Genomic DNA, 18,896 nt, shown 5'->3' with positions numbered 1-18,896 from the left:
TGGGGATCTAAATAGCAGAGAAACAATTGTGAGACATACAAAAATATTTTGGGAAAATTTGGAGAAAAGAGCAAAGCTAAAAAATGGCAAATATCTGTTGGATTTCTGCTCAGGACATGGACTGGTTATTACTAACACCATGTTCCAACATAAAAATGTGCACAAATTCACATGGAGAGAAGAGGCAAGGAATAAGAAATGTCTCATTGACTATGTTATTGTTGATAGTGATATTTTTTCCCTGGTGCAGGACACCAGAGTGCATAGAGGATTTGAAATTGGAAGTGATCACTATTTAGTCTTCAGCAGGATAAAATTGAATTTCATATTGAAAAGAATAACATGTAAGAAAGTTTTAAAGCGAATAAAAGTTGAGCAGCTCTCAGATGTGAACTGTAGACTAAAATACACAAAGATTATTGAAGAAAAAAATGAGAGTTTGAGAACAGGAATCAAACCTTGGAGATTCAGTGGCAAACTCTGAAGAAAACATTGATTGATTCTGCTGGTGAGGTTGTCTGCAAGGATAAAAAAATCAGAACTCCCTGGTGGACACAGGAAGTTAAAGAGGCAGTGAAGGAAAAGAAGAAAGCATATCAAAAGTTCCTGGCAAATAAGTCAGCTTGTGCTCTTAGAGAATATAGAGACAAATGCAAGAATGCTAAACACTGTGTAAAACTAGCTAAACAAAAGTCATGGGAAGACTTTGACAAGAATATAGAAAATAAATATCAAGAAGGTGGAAAAATATTCTGGAGGTTGTTGAAGAAGCTAAGGAATGGAGGAAAGAGTGCTGTAAAAGGAGTTAGAGATGATAAAGGTGACATGAAAACTGGAGAAAAAGATATCCTTGAAGTATGGAGTAATTACTTTGAAAAACTGCTAAATGAAACAAGCAGTGATGACAGCACAGTGGTATAAAACACTGATCAGGCATGCAGGCAGGAATACATATCCATACTTGAAGTAGAAAGAGCCATCAAAGGCTTGAAATGTGGAAAGGCAGCTGGAGTAGATGATATTCGACCAGAAATGCTGAAGTATGGTGGTATAAGAGTCTTACAGTGGCTGCACTGCATAGTTCAGAAAGCCTGGACAGAGGGACGAATTCCCGATGATTGGAGCAGAGCTCTCATAGTACCCATATATAAAAAGGGAAATAAAACTGAATGTGAGAATTATAGAGGTATTTCCCTACTGAGTGTTCCTGGCAAAATCTATGCAAGTATACTTGAGAAACGGTTGAGAAGAATTGTGGAAGAAAAGCTTGGTGAAGAACAAGCTGGATTCAGGCCAAACAGAGGCTGTCAGGATCAGATCTTCACTTTACGACAAATAGTTGAGAAAGCATGGGAATATAACAGAGATCTGTATTTAAGTTTTGTCGATTTGGAAAAGGCATATGACAAGGTGCCAAGAGAGAAGCTATTCAATACACTACAGTAATATGGTGTCAATGGGGCATTATATCAAGCAATACTTAGTCTTTATTTGAGTTGTAAGTCAGCAGTTAGAATTGAAGGAAGTACAGGAAGATGGTTTAATGTTAAATCTGGTGTGAGACAAGGATGTACATTATCCTCTCTGTTATTCATTATCTATATGGATCACATTATGAAGGAAAGTGGTATTAAACATGATATCAAAATTGGAGATGTCAATGTCAGCTCTTTGCTTTATGCGGATGATGTTATACTTCTAAATAAATCCGCTACAAGTCTGCAAGATTCTCTGACTAAATTGAATAGCTGTTGTAATAGATATGGTATGAAGGTCAGCAATAAAAAGACAAAGACAATGAAAATAGGCAGAATCATTAAAAATGTCAACTGTGTTGTGAATGGAGAACCTGTGGAACAAGTAAAACCTTTCAGCTACTTAGGCACAATTTTTACTGAAGATGGTAAATTAAATATAGAAATAGACAAGAATCAGCAAAGCTGGTATGGTGGGAAGTCAATTGAATAAATTCATATGGAATAAGAGAGAAATTAGCTGGAACACTAAATCAGCTGTATACAAGACAGTGTTCAAACCAGTTAACTTAGGCTCTGAGAGCTGGGTCTGAAGTAAAACACTTGACCAAAGACTACAGACCACAGATATGAGAGTCCTGAGAAAGATTATAGGCGTTAACAGATGGCATCAATGGCAATATCATATTAAAAACGAGGATATTAGGAAAGAACTTGACATTGTCTGCATCCAGGAATGCGTTAGCAGAGCTAATCTCAGGTGGTATGGTCACGTAAACAGAATGGGCGAGGAAAGACTAGCAAAACAAGTGTTCTCTGCCAGGTTGGCAGCAAAATGACCCAGAGGAAGACCAAGATATAGGTGGATTGATACTGTACAAAGTGCCTTAGACGATAGAAATATAAGATCTGATAATGTTGGAGTCCTGACAAGTAACAGACTGATTTGGAGGAAAATTGTAGATAGGAAGTTAGAAATGATATAATTTTTTCATATAGTACTATCATATCCTGTACACCCCTTGTGGGTACATGGCAGGAATTTGATGAAGATGATGAGATCAAGTATATTTAAAAATAATAAAACTTTTTATCGTCATCATATTTCTTGGTGTTCATTGAGCTAACTCATTTTGTTCTTCAGATGAACTATTACAGAAAGAATTGCAATGTATTATTTCCTCTTTTTTTTATCTAATGGATATAAGTATTTCTTCATCAAAAGAGCTTTGAGTAGTTCTGATATATCTTCAAATACAGAAGAAATAATGTGTATTCCTATCCCCTATGTGTAAGGCATTAGTGAACACATAGCAAAAGGTTTAAAACCACTAAATATTTTTGTTGCATTTCGACCAATCAGAAAAACTCCACCTTTCTCACTTCTACAAAGGACAAGCTTTGACATCTCAGTTATCCAGATGTCTACCAGATTCCTTGCTCTTGTGGGTTATCTTATTTCAGACAAACAGGAAGATCTGCTTTTATTCGGCTAGAAGAACATACGTCTTATATTCAATACCTTAGACCTGAACGGTCTGGACTTGCAGAGCATGCCATCAACACTAGACATAGAGTTCACTGGAACAAGACAAGAGTCCTTCACAAAAGTCGGTTTCTTATGGAACGGCTTTATAAAGAAACATGTGGAACTTTACTTCACTCTCTTAACTTAAACAGATCTGATGGTCTACATCAGGGGTGGTCAAGACATCGACCGCAAGGTACCTGAATGTAGCAAATTATTCGCTTCTTAATGAATGTAGCAAATTAAATGAATAAATAGATTGAAAATGAATACATAAATGATAATCAAAATTATTAATTGATAAAAAAATTGTCAAACATGTCAAACTAATTTATTTCTAATCTGATGTAAAGTTTATAATTTAGCGGTTAACAATGAAGCCATTGCTTTACAGAAGTCACGTGATTCGCTTGACGGTTCTGAGCACACCCAATGGTAACATGTTTGATGACGTGTACACTGGCAGTTGACAGTCCATCTGTGTATTGTTCTTGATCAAAGACTCTTGCAGCCAAAGTGTCCCGATTATCCAGTATTTTAGTACTGAGTAATCCCATTAAATTGTTTTTCAATCTTTAGTGTGTATTATTTTAATTTAAGCAAGTGAATGCAATTAGTATTGTTAAAAAAAAAATAATTAAGGATAACAATGAGTGAGCCAATAACAAGTGTGAAAAAATAAAAACTTATCACTATCATAAAGAATAGGAAGAAGATTTTTCTTTATTATGATGAAAGACAAATGCGTATGTATAATTTGCAACGCGAATGTGGCTTTACCGAAAAAAGCAAACGTTGAAAGACACTATCGAACTGTTCATAAAAACTATGAAGAAGATTATCCACAGGGCACTGCCTTAAGAAAAGCAAAGGTACATCAAATGAAGGCACTACTGACAGCACAACAAAATATTTTCGTCAAGTACAATACAGGCGCAAAGGCTGCTACAATTGCATCATTCAAAGTTGCTGAAACTTTAATTAAACGTAATAAGCCGTTTCAAGATGGAGAATTATGGAAGTAAGTCTTCATCAAAGCTGGTGAAATATTATTTCAAAATTTTAAGAATAAATCAGAAATAATAACTGCTATTAACAACATGTCATTATCATGAAACACAATCATGTGTAGAGCAGAAGAAACCAGTCGGAACCTTGAAGAGATTCTGCATGAAAACATAAACATGTGCAATTTTTTGTCACTACAGTTTGACGAATCTATTGATTATGCTGGTACTTCACAATTATGTATTTTTATTCAAATTGTTTTTGAGGATATGTCGGCCACAGAAGAATTATTAACCATTATTCCAATGCAAGAACGAACAAGAGGTCAAGATATCTATGATTTATTTAAGAATTACATTGTACGTACAAGTTTTCCAATTCATAAGTTAGTGTCGATAACTACGGATGGAGCGCCTGCAATGGTAGGTAATAAAATCGGTTTCGTCACTCTTTGTAAAAACGATAAAGATATACCAAGTTTTGTGGACTATCGTTGCATCATCCATCAGCAGGCCTTGTGTTCAAAAGTACTGAAATTCAATCATGTTATGAATGTTGCTTTCAAAATTGTTAATTCAATAAGATCAAATAGCTTGCTGTGTCGTCAATTTCGAGCTTTGCTAAAAGAATGCGAGAGTGAGCATAGTGAATTATTGTTAGATACTGACGTAAGATGGTTAAGCCGCGCCACATTTTTAGCAAGATTTAGAGAACTTCTTCCACAAATAAATTCGTTTTTGAAAACGTTTTTGGAAACAGAGATGATTAACATCCAGAATTAAATGATAAAAAATGGCTACATGACCTTTCCTTTTCCTGTGACATTACAGAAACACTAAATAACCTAAACTTAGAATTACAAGGAAAAAATAAAACAATCATTGATATAAGCTCCTTAAAATCATTCAAGGAAAAATTAAACATGCTTGAAATACAATTAAAGCGGTGCGAATTGAAACATTTTAAAAATTTGGCCGACCAGTCAAGGAATATACAAAATGTCACCTTTAATAAACATGTTGAAAGCATAAGACTTTTAATGAACGAATTTGAGGTAAAATTTGTAGAAATCAGTAAGCTCGATGATATCGCTACTTTTTTTTTATCATATCCCTTCAATGAAAATATTAATGTTGAAAATACAGCTTTAAAATTGAATGAATTTCTCAACACAAATAGAGTAGATTTGGAAGAAGAAATTATAAATATGAAATGCGATATCCACATCAAATCAATTGCTTCAAATAATAGTTTTTGGAAGTGATCCACAAAAGTAATTATCCAAATATTTGGAGAATCGCCGCTTATTTTAACGCATTTTTTGGATCAACTTATTTGTGCGAATCGGCATTCTCATGTATGAATGATATCAAGACAAAGCATAGATTACAGCTAAGTGATCAACATCTGGAATCGTGTTTACGAATTTCTTTAAGTTCATACGATCCAAATTATGATCGCTAAGCTGCATCTATGCAATGTCAGGTATCGTCCAATTAAATTAAAATATTCAGTTTTGTTTGTATAATTTTGTTTTTTGTATTTTTTATTATTATCTTTTGAATAAAGTTATGAACAATAAATTTTCTTTTTTTTTGTTATATTTATTGCCTTATAAACTTTTAAAAATCTCGAAAATATTCCACAATTTTCGATCGCATCTATAGTCACCCGCAGAGATATTTTCACTAGGTAAGTAGCCCCCAATGTCTAAAGGTTTGGCCACCCGTGGTCTACGTCTATCCCGTTTGTGGGAGATAGGAAAGATTAGCTGATTTAAAAAGTACTAACTTTTTAAATTGTATATATATATAGAAAGTTTTTTACCTTGGGTATAATATATGTTAAAGATACCAAGCTATTTTAAATATAAACCTGGTTTTAATATATTTCCCAAGTAAGCAAACAGACAAGTAAGTCAAGTTTGCACCTGCAAGTCTTAGGCAACTCATGGTAAAGGTGGAATAAGCTCTGATCACTATTCTTCATATTTTCCCTTAATGCAAAGCACATCTCCTTGAGGAGATGTATGATGCTATGTATTAAAGGCGAGGGGCCACTACCCAGACCGGTTTCGACCTTTATTGAGGTCTCATCAGTGGGAGCCAGGCTTAGAAATACCAAGTGTTGGAACGTACTTCCTGGTTTTAAATCCGCCATCTTGTTGTAAAGTTGTTCTTAATAAAATCAATTAATTGCTGGTTGATTACTATTCAAAATTTGGAGAAATTTATATTTATACTGCACCACCCTATATTTAGATTAGCCTATGTAAATTAGTAGAATCAATCAATTAATTTAGCACTCATTAATCATAGTTGTTCTTAATAAAATTAATCTTAATAAGTTGTTCTTAATAAAATCAATTAATTGCTGGTTGATTACTATTCAAAATATGGGTTAATTTATATTTATACTGCACCACCCTATATTTAGATTAGCCTATGTAAATTAGTAGAATCAATCTTCAATTAATTTAGCAGTCTCATTAATCATATAGGCCGAATTTAATATTTTACACTTAAGGCTCCCGCAAGATCCGAACTTTTTATGAATGGTGCAACGAAAAAGAATCAGGCACACACAATATTGAAATCAATAAAACAAAACATTTAATACAAGTTTATATGACAAGTACATAAAATTATAACTCCGAAAATAAGATAATACAAATAACTTAGTTCTTCAGATCAAAACATTCACATAGAATCAAACATCATATCTTCAGACACTAAATTCATAGTTCTCCTAATAATAAAAATTGTTTGTACAGTTCAAAACTTCAGAATTTCTTAGAAAATAAATTTACTAGTATCACTCAGTTGCACTCTATAATTTAACATTTAGTCAGCAAGCACTCATTAAATTAATAATTGCAGCAGTTATTACTTCAAGGGGAATTACTTTCAAGTTTCAAACTTCGGCTAAACTCAGCGAAACGCCACAGTAAATGTTAGGATATTCGAGACGGAGCTATCACTTAATTTTCACACTGAAATAAAGTAAAATAGGACTGTTCTTACCGGGATTAATCCTTAGCACATCAGATTCAATGTGAGCACATTTCAAAACTATATTCACTTATTACTCCGAAGCAACACTATTCAAAAGAATTCTTCACAGAGATAACTGAATTATTATTTATTGCGCTGCTCAAATCTTGACGGACTTGCTATAAGACAGAATAATTATTCCATGTTTACTACTGCATAACAAATTGAGATTTGCATAATCCTTCTTCAAAGCGACACAGGAATAAGTAGTAATTCTAGAACTTCGAGGAATTATTCAGGATTGCCTATTGACCTTCTGGTCTTTTGTTAATCCTATAATGGCACTAAAATTCCTATTACTGCTACCGCTGACTTTACTCTCAATCGCCTATAAGTTTTCTCCTCGTCTCCGTAGTGTTCTGAATGCTCCTGCCCCCGAATGTCCTGCCCTTGAGTGTCCTTCTTTACTTTCACCTCCATTTATATACATTCCTTCTTCCTGCTTGAACTTGTTCAGTCGTCTAACTCATATTAATTCTTTACTTCCAATTACTGTAGCTCGCGCATTCTATTTTATTTCTGTCTCCATGGCAACGATCAAAACAAAACGTAAACATAAGCATTACATAAGATTATACCTTTACACTCAGTAATGAAATATAATTAATAAAAAATATTACAGTTACTTAATTTTTCCTTCACTTTCATTTACAATTATAATAAATAAAACATATGTTACAGTTCACATAAGGCACATAAAAGTTACATACATAGAATATCTTATAATATTATTGAAGGATAAAGTAATAAAATAAATGGCATTCACTACAGAGTCCTTCCATTATCATGACATATCTTAAAATTATATAATTAAATAATAACTGATAAAATTCAAGGAAAATACATGAATAATAAATCTTAAGCAAGGGACTAACAAATAATATATAACAAGTCTTGCTTAAGATATGGTAGATTATGTTAAATGTGAATGGAGAATAAAAACATACAAAATAATTTCATTCACAGTTTAACACCAAGGTTTAAGTAATACAGAGCTTATAAGTATTTTACCAAAACAAGTTACCATAAGGTGCTTTGACCTTATTAAATAAAAATCTCTGGATGAGAGATAGATGTAGAAAGTTTTTTTACCATGGGTATAATATACGTTAAAAGATACCAAGCTATTTTAAATATAAACCTAGTTTTAATCCATTTCCCAAGTAAGCAAACAGACAAGTAAGTCAAGTTTGTGCCTGCAAGTAGTGCAAGTCTTAGGCAACTCGTGGTAAAGGTGGAATAAGCTCTGATCACTAATCTTCGTATTTACCCTTAATGCAAAGCACATCTCCTTGAGGAGATGTATGATGCTACGCATTAAAGGCGAGGGGCCACTACCCAGACACCGGTTTCTACCTTTATTGAGGTCTCATCGGTGGGAGCCAGGCTTAGAAATACCAAGGTTTAAGTAATACAGAGTTCTTTAATGCATAGCATCATACATTTCCTCAAGGAGATGTGCTTTGCATTAAGGGTAAATACGAAGAATAGTGATCAGAGGTTATTCCACCTTTACCACGAGTTGCCTAAGACTTGCACTACTTGCAGGCGCAAATAGTGAAAGTCTGCGGATGAGAGATAGATGTAAAAAGTTTTTTACCTTGGGTATAATATACATTAAAGATACCAAGCTATTTTAAATATAAACCTGGTTTTAATCCATTTCCCAAGTAAGCAAACTGACTTGTCTGTTTGCTTACTTGGGAAATGGATTAAAACCAGGTTTATATTTAAAATAGCTTGGTATCTTTAATGTATATTATATCCAAGGTAAAAAACTTTTTACATCTATCTCTCATCTGCAGATTTTTATTTAATAAGGTCAAAGCACCTTGTGGTAACTTGTTTTGGTAAAATACTTATAAGCTCTGTATTACTTAACTAAGCTCTTAAACTTAAATAAGCTCTGTATTACTTAAACCTTGGTATTTCTATGCCTGGCTCTCACTGATAAGACCTCAATAAAGGTTGAAACCGGTCTGAGTAGTGGCCCCCTCACCTTTAATGCATAGCATCATACATCTCCTCAAGGAGATGTGCTTTGCATTAAGAGTAAATACGAAGAATAGTGATCAGAGCTTATTCCACCTGTACCACGAGTTGCCTAAGACTTGCACTACATGCAGGTCACCTAGACTTGCACTACTTGAAGGCGCAAACTTGACTTACTTGAGAAGTGGATTAAAACCAGGTTTATATTTAAAATAGCTTGGTATCTTTAACATAAATATACATATACACAATTTATGTATTTATCTATTTTTTTTTTTAAATAAGTTAGGAAATTTAATGACCTTTTTTAGTTATCTTACATTAGCTACTTAGGTGGTGTCTTTTGGAATTGTCAGTTATTGTTTAATTAGCTTCAGGCGAAAATTCTACTAATAAATAATATTTTACGCATAATTCTGTTATTGTAATTTTAATTAATATGTTTACTTACGGTATTTCCTTACTGAAACATATTAATTTTATTATATATAATATTAATATTTTAATAGTATTATATATTGTTATAATTAAAAATAAAATTATAACATATAATACCATAATGTAAACAGAATAAGCTCCTGCTTATCCAGGTTACATTATGTTACACATACTTACAGGTATTAATCAAAATTCAATACTATAATAGTATTAAACCCCACTTTCTCCATATCCAATCTTTTATGTTAGCAATGGTCTTCAGAATTAGGAGTGGCAGAATTATCATACAGTAAATCATCAATCTTCAATTCTGAACTAATCTTCCCCACTTTCCATTGATTAAATATGATCATTTTGTGATCTTGTTCCATTTTGATGTTCCCAGGTCCATTTTCTTCCAGGTTTGTGCAGAAATTTGCTTTGTAAATTTCCACATAAATTCCTGAAACATCTAATCCTATTTGTGCATTTAAATCTCTACCTATGATGTGAAGATTTTGTGTTGGGATAGAGAAAGTCTGACAGTTGATCAGAAAGCATTCTTGGAGTTTTTATCTCAAGTCTCAGTGGGTGGCCATAACTTTAAACTTAGTTTAAAGTTATGGCCATTATTCTATAGGGGACTTTGGAGAGAGATATGAGATACAACCATAGATCCTTTTATTGTCCGGGATTCCAATTCCTCTAATTACTGCATGCCTACTAAAGATTAAAGTAAATTTTTTGGTGTGATTTCATTCCATTCAAAATCTGTTCTCCACCTGTGTTCTCGGATGAAAACTGCATCAAGATCAACTGACTCTCCTCCAGTGCAAAGTTCATAAAATTTTCCACATTTCAAGAAGATAAGAACATTAAATAACACTAAACATTAAGTACCAAATATTATCTACCAAAATGAAAAAATAGAACACATCGACTATTTAATTTATTAGGTAAAATAAAAGTTACAATTCTGAGTAGCCAAAAAATTGATAAAAAAAAGCAGATATTAATCACATGAATCAGACATGATACTCAAAGTGGTAATATACATCTACCTGCTCTTGCTCTCTTCATGGTAGCCATTATGGTAAATGAACTGATTGAGCTGTTTAGAATGATGGCTGAAACAATGTGAAATCAGCAGTGCATTTTGACTGCTAACTGCATCTAGCTAGTATACCTGTTTTGTGTAATGAAAAAAATGCAATTTTCTGAGTGGCACATGAATGAAGCTATCCTGTTGGACAGTGCCATATACAAGTGTAGCATAATGTGAAGAAATAATCCCTGCACATCTGCATATCATGGGGAGAGTATACCTGGAATTAAATGATGTTCCCTTAAGAAAACCAAGTGATGAAACAATACATGTCATTTCTGCTATTCTACACAGGCAATTATATTATATTATTAGAGCCTCCCTCCATAGCTCAGTCAGTATATAGATGAAGCCCTTTGGTCAGATAGACCTGGGCTTGATTCCCATCCATGAAGTGAGGAACCTTTATCTGGTTGGTCTTTGAACTAAAGGTGAGTCAGCCAGTCTCATATGGAGACAGTTTTTTCACTGAAAACTTGGTTTTTCGTCCTTCAGAACAAGCAAACCAGCCTCAACACCCACTGATCTACAGTCATAAAATATACTTAATTCCTCATTAGGAAAGCTCAACCTGTCCTAAGGGATGAGGGAGGATGGGGAGAAACCCCATACAAAATAAATATATAAATTATTTATCTGGTTGGTCTTATTTAATGTGTAAGTAGAGCTAATCTAAAATGGTATGGTTACAAACAATGCAAGGTGAAAGATTATCAAAACAGTGTGACAAAGAAAAGACTCACAGGAAGACCAATACAGTTGAATCATGCTACAGCAAAACATTAGAAAAACAGTTATCTAATGTTTTCTTATCAATAAAAAACTGATAAGCACACCTTATTAGTCAGGCTAAGTAAGGCAAGAGCCAGGTAAATAAATTTATATGGAATAATAAAGTAATCAGCCCAAAATATTTAGTTGGCAGTGGCAGTCTAAGAATTTGTAGCCACATTTAAATCAACCACAGTTATGAAGTGCAAACAAAAGTGCAGTAACATATTAAAAAATAAACTCTTGAAGAAAACAAAGATAAAGAAGAATATTTGTGTCACTATTTCTCTAAAAGACAGAGAGCTGATCAAATTAGAGACCTAATAAATATTAGATCAATTTGGAAGAAACTGACAGCAAAGCAATAATAAAATCTTAATTGGAGATTAGTAGAGCAAAACTGGATGTTGCTGTTTGCAATTAAAGTCAGAACAAAAGGTCAGTGTATTAGGTCTGTCAATTGCAAATGTTGTCTGGCAAGCATTTACCATTTGCTTGTCTTTTATAAAAAAATGTCTTAAATGGAATTCAATTTCAGCTCATTCCAAGCTAGAGGCATCAATACCAACTTACGTGCCTAATTTTGAGTGCTAAATAAGAGCATGAGTGTGCATTTGCCTAACAAATTAGAATGTAATGCAAGACATTAAAGTGTACATTCCACAGATGGATAAAGTATTTCATAGTAAACGGTGTTGAATTCAATTATCTAACATAATAATGTATAAACTATCCATAAAATGTACTACTCTAAACACACATCCACAAATGTTTTGATGGTGGGACAAAATTAATATTTATTCATACCTTTTGGTCTGACTTTAATTGCAAGCAGCAATAATAAAATCTTAATTGGAAATTAGTGGAGCAGAGTCAAGAAATCATGACATGACTGGATGCTGCTGTTTGCAATTAAAATCAGACCAAAAAGGTCAGCGTATTAGGTCTATAAATTGCAAATGTTGAGTGGCAAGCATTTATTACCAATATATTACTAATATTTAAAAATGCAGATGTTCAGGATCAAAATTCCAGAGGAAAATTGCAAAATTCAGCAGATGTTATTCAAAATTATATGATTATTAGTTAAATCCCTTACCTAATGTATGAGCAAGAAAGTGATTTATTGCACATACTAGCCATATCCACTGTGGCAAAGTAGCACATAAAGCATATGCATCACTAGAGGCACAGAAATCATAGTCATATATGGCAAGTAATATGGCATTAATCATTGTCAACATGAATCCAGTAAATGTTAAGAGATTAGGAGCCAACCATCTTGGAACAAGCTGAAAATAAAAAGGAAAAATATTATCTTCTCATCCTCAATTTTTATTCATAAAAATGGAATGAAAGGAAAGCAAAGAGTATTAAATTCAATACATGACAGATTATGTGAAGCTGATTGTGTAAATATCATTGAAGCATTTTTAGATATTATTAACTTTCCACACAAGAAGGCAAACATTGCTTCATATTTGTAGCAGTATTTATGTATATTTATTAGCAAAATTGTTGAAGACTGGTTTGATGCCTGTGGGAGGGAAACCAATCCAGAGGAAAAACCAGGTGAACCAGATACAGAATAATCAAACTATGTGGCCAAACTGTTGACACATTCCATAAAATTCACCACTCGCAGTATAGGTTGGCCTGTGTATATTTACTCAGCTCATTTTCTCCCTCTCATTATCTCACATTTTTTAAATTTAATTAAATTTTTAATTTAATACATTTTATACATAGAAAGAACATTAATTTGCCCAGTGTCAAATTAAATCATACATAAATTTTAAAGTAATCCTCAGCTCTAACAATTATCTATTTTTTAAGATCATATAAATTCACACTATAAATGAGATGCTGCATGAAGCCTTTCTGCATTTTTTTCACCCTAACATAAAAAAAAATGAACTTTGTATAATTTTTCCTCATGCTCTTCATTTTCTTTTAATTATGTCTCTATTACAGCCATGTACAACAAACTATTTGCTATTTATCTCATACATATATATAATCATTCCCCCCCCCCCCTCACACACACACAAGCAACCACAACAACTAGGATCAAAAGGAAAGTAACTGTTGACATTCTTTTTGAAGAGTTTGAGTTCTACAATCTAAGGAATACTTCATGGGGAGGGCTATTTCAAACAGAATTGAAGCAGATGAAATTAAAAGATGAATGGGAGTAGCATATTTGGTGAATTGGCAGCTCAAATTAAAAGGATGCTAGACACCTTTTGCTTGTGTTGTAGGTTTAGCAGACATGGAAGAGAGTGGGGGGGGGGGGTAGGAGATAGATGACGTTAGTTGTGCTGAAAAATATCGGCAAAAAAACTGTATGAGACAATGGTTGAAGAGAATCCATGTACACATGCAAGAGAGAGGAGGAGGATTGCTGAGTGAATAGCCCTCTTCTGAGCAGCATTAAGAATTTTTAGAGGTTATATGTGCATCCTAAATGTAAGAGCAGTATTCCAAGGATTGGTAGATTTGAGATTTTTATGAAGTAGCTACACACAGACAGTAATATCTTGAGCAAAAAAAAAGATGCAAAGTTTTGGGAAGCTAAAGATAAAAGGTTGATACGGATGAAAAAGGATGAAATTATGCCAAGTAAGGCTTGGAGTAAGAATTAAAGAAAATAATGCTTGGCTTGACCATTAAGGTGATGGGAAAATAGCCAAGATCTTTTTTTGTGAGAAAAATAAAAAAGTTTTAAAACACTTATCGTAGATGAGTGTAGAAAAATAAGAACACCATGGTGGACATAAAAAGTTGAAGAGGTCCTGAAAAATGAGAAAGCATACCAAGTTCCTAGCAAATAAGTCAGCAGATGCTCTAAAAGAACACAGAGAAAGATGTAAGAGCTAAGCTATGTACAAAGGTAGCTAAACAAAAGTCATGGGAAGACTGGTAAGAGTATGGAAAATAAAAATCGAGAAGGTGGCAAATGTTCTGGAGGCTATTGTAGAAGCTTAAAAACTGGGGAAAGAATACTGTAAAAGGAATCAAAGATGACATGAAAACTGAAGAGACAAACATCTTAGGTATCTGGAGTAATTACTTTGAAAAAAACTGTTAAACAAAGCAGTGACAGAACCGTACTATAAAATATTCAGGAGGAATGCAAAGAGGAGTATGTATCAATACTTGAGGTAAAAAAAAGCCATCACAAACATGAAACTCAGAAAGGCAGCTGGAGTCGTTGGTATACGACCGGAAATGCTTAAGTGTGGAGGTATAAACGTTTTGTAATGGATACACTGCATAATTCAGAGGGCCGGTCAGAAGGTCGAATTCCTGATGATTGCAGTAGAGCTCTCATAATACCCGTCTATATATATATATATATAAAAAAAAGGAATGCGAAAATTATAGAGGAATTTCTCTACTAAGTGTTCAAAGTAAAATTTTTGCAGGTGTCAGTGCAGGTTATGCATAAAGCTGTAGTTTTTGTCTCAAGCCACTTAAATAAGTTTTTTTTTTTTTTGTTTGTTTTTTTTTGTACTGTCCCGGCACTTCATGGAAAACAATAGGTTAGTGGGATTTTTAACAAGTGGAAAATGAAAATCCTCATTCCAACAGAAAATATTTCTGACAATATAATCTTAACATTTTATCTCCTACACCATCTATAAGCCACCAGGAACTTTCCACTGTCTGAGATTTATGAATTTTATAGAATATTAATTCAATCCGTCCCCGAAATAAATCTACCATGAAAGTAGAAGACAAGTGTCTCCCATTTCTAGACATTATCTTGTAACCACATTAAGTGGTTACAAGATAATGAATATTCACAATATTCTGCATACAGACAAGTTATACGTACTAGAAAGTGTCACAACATATCTCGAGCACACTATGTTCCACTGATTCTCTTTTGAATAATGAACTGTCTTATCAGAACTACCTTCATCTCCAATGGCTACAACAAACTAATGAAAATAATAATAATTATGGTCGTCATCCCATCCTCCTCTAGAATTTTGATTCAGTATGTCAAGGGCATATAGGAAAGACTAGTAAGACTCTTTCTGGATTAATTCTTCAAGTTCTTTCCATCTAGCTCAGAAATTAAATTAATTCCCAGATCCTCTGAAAGATAAATATCCTCCACTCCTATAATGGATTTTATAGAATTCCATGCTCACATGGTCCTCTCCTTATTAAGGAGAGGACCATGTGATTTTCTGCTCCATGAGTCTAATAGGTTAGGTCTGGCTAACCATGCAGTATCTACCAGAAATAGAATTCATTTGGATATGTTTATTAAAAGAGAACTGTGTATTATTCATTCTGAATAAGTAACATGTAGACACAGTTGTAAATATTTAATTAAGATGGATTAATTACAGATATTTTGATTAACATCTCATGGATACATGCAGTGTAAAACAATTAGAAATAAAAAAAACTGAACAAGGAAGGTATTAGGACAGGGGTCACCAAACTTCTTTGACCGTCGACCCCTTCAAGAGTTTCTTGACTTTTCATCGACACCCTCTATTTTACTATTACGTAATTATAATAGGACAAGCAAAAGAGACACTTGTGTGAGTTTTTAGATTGTTTATTTTATAGTTACAGTGTTTATTGTATGTATAATATAGTATATATTATTATATTGGCTTAATGTCAAAGGGATACGTTTTTGACGTCCTTAACATTACATATTTGATAGGAGGGATAAATAATATGTAAAATATAAAATTTAATTTAGATAACAAAATAACAATAATAAAATCTTCCTTATATATATGAAAATAAGACTTAAATAAAAGAGCCAATGGGCTTCACTTCGGCGATGTAACATTATTTAAATGAAGGGGATATTAAATCCCAGATTCGGCATGAAACTCTTTGATTCCGATTTTTGAGTTTCTTATTCAGCTTTGAAATAATGTGGGATTTAATCTCCCCTTCATTTAAATAATGAAAATAAGACTTTTATTAACTCAGTATACAATTTACTAAAGTTGTCAATGTGAAGGATGTGCTTCGTGACGCTTGACAAGATTAGAAATGTTGAATTCAAAATTAGTAAGTTTCAGCCTTAAATCGCCACGGAATTCTATATCTAGCTTATTTCTTTGTTTTGTTAAAATGGAATTAACATGACTGAAACCAACTTTAACCATGTACACGCTGGCTGGGCAGGAACCACCGACATCCGTTTATTGGTAAATACGTCATTGTGGCCTACTTGATTGGCCTCCGTAACTATTTTCATGACCTTGCTCCATCTTACAAGTCCTATTCATGTCACTGTTCCCACGATTCACTCTTAATTATGTTGTCATTCAGGATGGAGATAATCCAAGCTAACCGAATTAAATATTACCCATACAACGATATCTTATATTTTTTTTATCGACCCCTAACAATGTTATATCGACCCCTTTGGTGACCCTGTATTAGGAGAATGGAATCTCTCCTTTTATGCAGTTGTGAGATAGTCAGGTAAAAAACAATGCTATTAGGATCAACTGAAGTGTGAACGAATGCAATTATTAAAATAAATACATAAATAAAATTTATACATATGTGATAATCTGGCATCATTCCAAAGAATTGGATCCTGTGGCTAATATTAGCAATCTTATGTTCTGCTAGACCCAATTTGTTCCATTTCTTGGAGGAAATGTAGGACTGGTGTTCAGAAAGGCATATAGAAACAGATTGGCCTGTTCATCCAAAGTAGAATAATTTGATGTTGGAGATAAGATTATTGACCTTTTTTCCCTCCACACTCTAGAAGAGAAGCCAGCCTGGTTGGCCGAGTGGTTAGTATACCCACTCTCCAACTAACAAGGCTGCAGGTTCAAATCCCGCTGTGTGCATGAATGTTTGTGATTGTTTTTAGGTGGAAGATGAATGTCATCACCTGATGTGAGACCACCAATGATGTAAGATACTTATTGGAGGCCTGAAGTGGCTTAAAAAAGTTCCATGTTTGGTCTCTAGAGCATGGTTTCCAGACTGTAATAATAAAAAAAATTACAAAAATTATATATAAAATTGAAAAAAATGGGAAATAAAAACTCTTTAGCCTATTCACGGTACAAATGTACTATAAGTTTAACAATAACCTTTCATCGGTGGGAACCACATAAAAAAAAACCTATTTATAGTTTTCTGCATGACAGAAACAATCATTCCTATTCTTTGAAAAAGTTCATAGTGCTCATTTTATAGAGGTAATTTAAGAGACAAAGCTAGATAACTGTTAGAAGCCCCATTTGGAAAACCAAATTGGGCTTCTAACCTGAGGGGTCCAATCCTTCTTGCAGTGCACCTTGTTATAGTTCGCCCACCGATTTGAGGTCCCTCGACACTTCTGCGCATCTCAGAAAAAGAAGAATCCATTCCGATAATAGGGTAATCAGTCCGTATAGTGGGATGAGTTGTTTATTATTACTGGTCGGAAAATTAACTTCTCTTTTATGATTATTGTAGTTAACTATGTTGCTTGTATAACAGTTGGAAAATTTTACCTATAAAGCACGTGATTTCGCGTGTTGGTGACCAATTCGGACGTCCTTCATTTTTTTCTCCCCTTCAGCATGAATCGACTATTCTTGGAAAGACGCGAAGCAGGGACCTGGAAACGGTGGGCGAACTATAGTAGGTATCTGGATACTGAAAAAAATAAGGATGAGCTGGAAACTGGGAGGGGGGGGGGGGGGTAAGCTATGCAGAGCATATTCTTATTGATTGAAAACAAAATAATAGCATAAATGATGCAATTTCATTCCAGGTGGGGAGTTGCTACCAGTTAAACAAGGCCTTCACTGGAAAAAACCAACTCAATATTGGCAGAATTCAAGATGCCACTAACAAAAAAACATCAATGAAAAAATCAAACTACAGAAGAATTAAGACAACATTGACATTACTGGTGTTACTGAAACAAACATGGCAAAAACAAATGAGTCTTTAAATAACAAATACAAGTGAAATGTACAAATTTGTGCATTAGTGATCAGGAAAAGGAGTAATAGTTTTCAACTCTAAACATGACAATTTTCTTGAATAGGAGAAAATATCACACTCATGTGAGCAAATATCAAATGAGGAAATGGACAAAACAATACTTTTTGTGTCTATAGTGCCAAAGAATGTTCTAAAGAACAAGCAGAGGATTTTTCCAGTCATTAGAGAAGGCTGTTGCTGCTGCCATAAAAAAATAAAAAAAAACTTGATCCTTGTTAGAGATCTAAACAGAGCGGGAAATAAACAGCAGACAGACATATGTTTTAGGAAAATTTGGAGAAAAGAGCAATGCATAATACTGCTTGCTAAGTACCTGCGGGATTTCCATTCACGATATGAATTAGTCACTACTAACATCGCATTCCAAAACAAATTCAAATGAAAAGAAGACACAGGAAATAAGAAAATTCTCACTATGACACATCTTTACAGTGTCAAGAAACAAGAGTATAAAGTGAACTTCAAACAGGAGATGGATACCAGTTAATTTTGTGGGGGGGGGGGGTGGGGGGGGGGGGGGGTGGGGGGGGGGGGGGGTGGGG

At 33.7% G+C, this 18,896-nt stretch overlaps 1 protein-coding gene across 1 annotated transcript in view; it reads right to left on the bottom strand.

Annotated features, from left to right (window-relative positions):
- Positions 1 to 18,896, bottom strand: part of LOC150107392 (ethanolaminephosphotransferase 1-like) — a 182,192-nt gene that overhangs the window by 114,239 nt on the left and 49,057 nt on the right. Inside the window, exon 3 of the mRNA XM_090391860.1 lies at positions 12,449 to 12,641. Within this exon, the coding sequence (XP_090247986.1) occupies positions 12,449 to 12,641 (193 nt within the window). The remainder of the gene's footprint in view (positions 1 to 12,448; positions 12,642 to 18,896) is intronic.

The sequence above is a fragment of the Typopeltis vanoorti genome, chromosome 4 (assembly GCF_054136105.1).
Source record: "Typopeltis vanoorti isolate ZY-2024b chromosome 4, IOZ_Tvanoo_1.0, whole genome shotgun sequence".
Taxonomy (NCBI): domain Eukaryota; kingdom Metazoa; phylum Arthropoda; class Arachnida; order Uropygi; family Thelyphonidae; genus Typopeltis; species Typopeltis vanoorti.
This window is presented reverse-complemented; position numbering and strand designations above follow the sequence as displayed.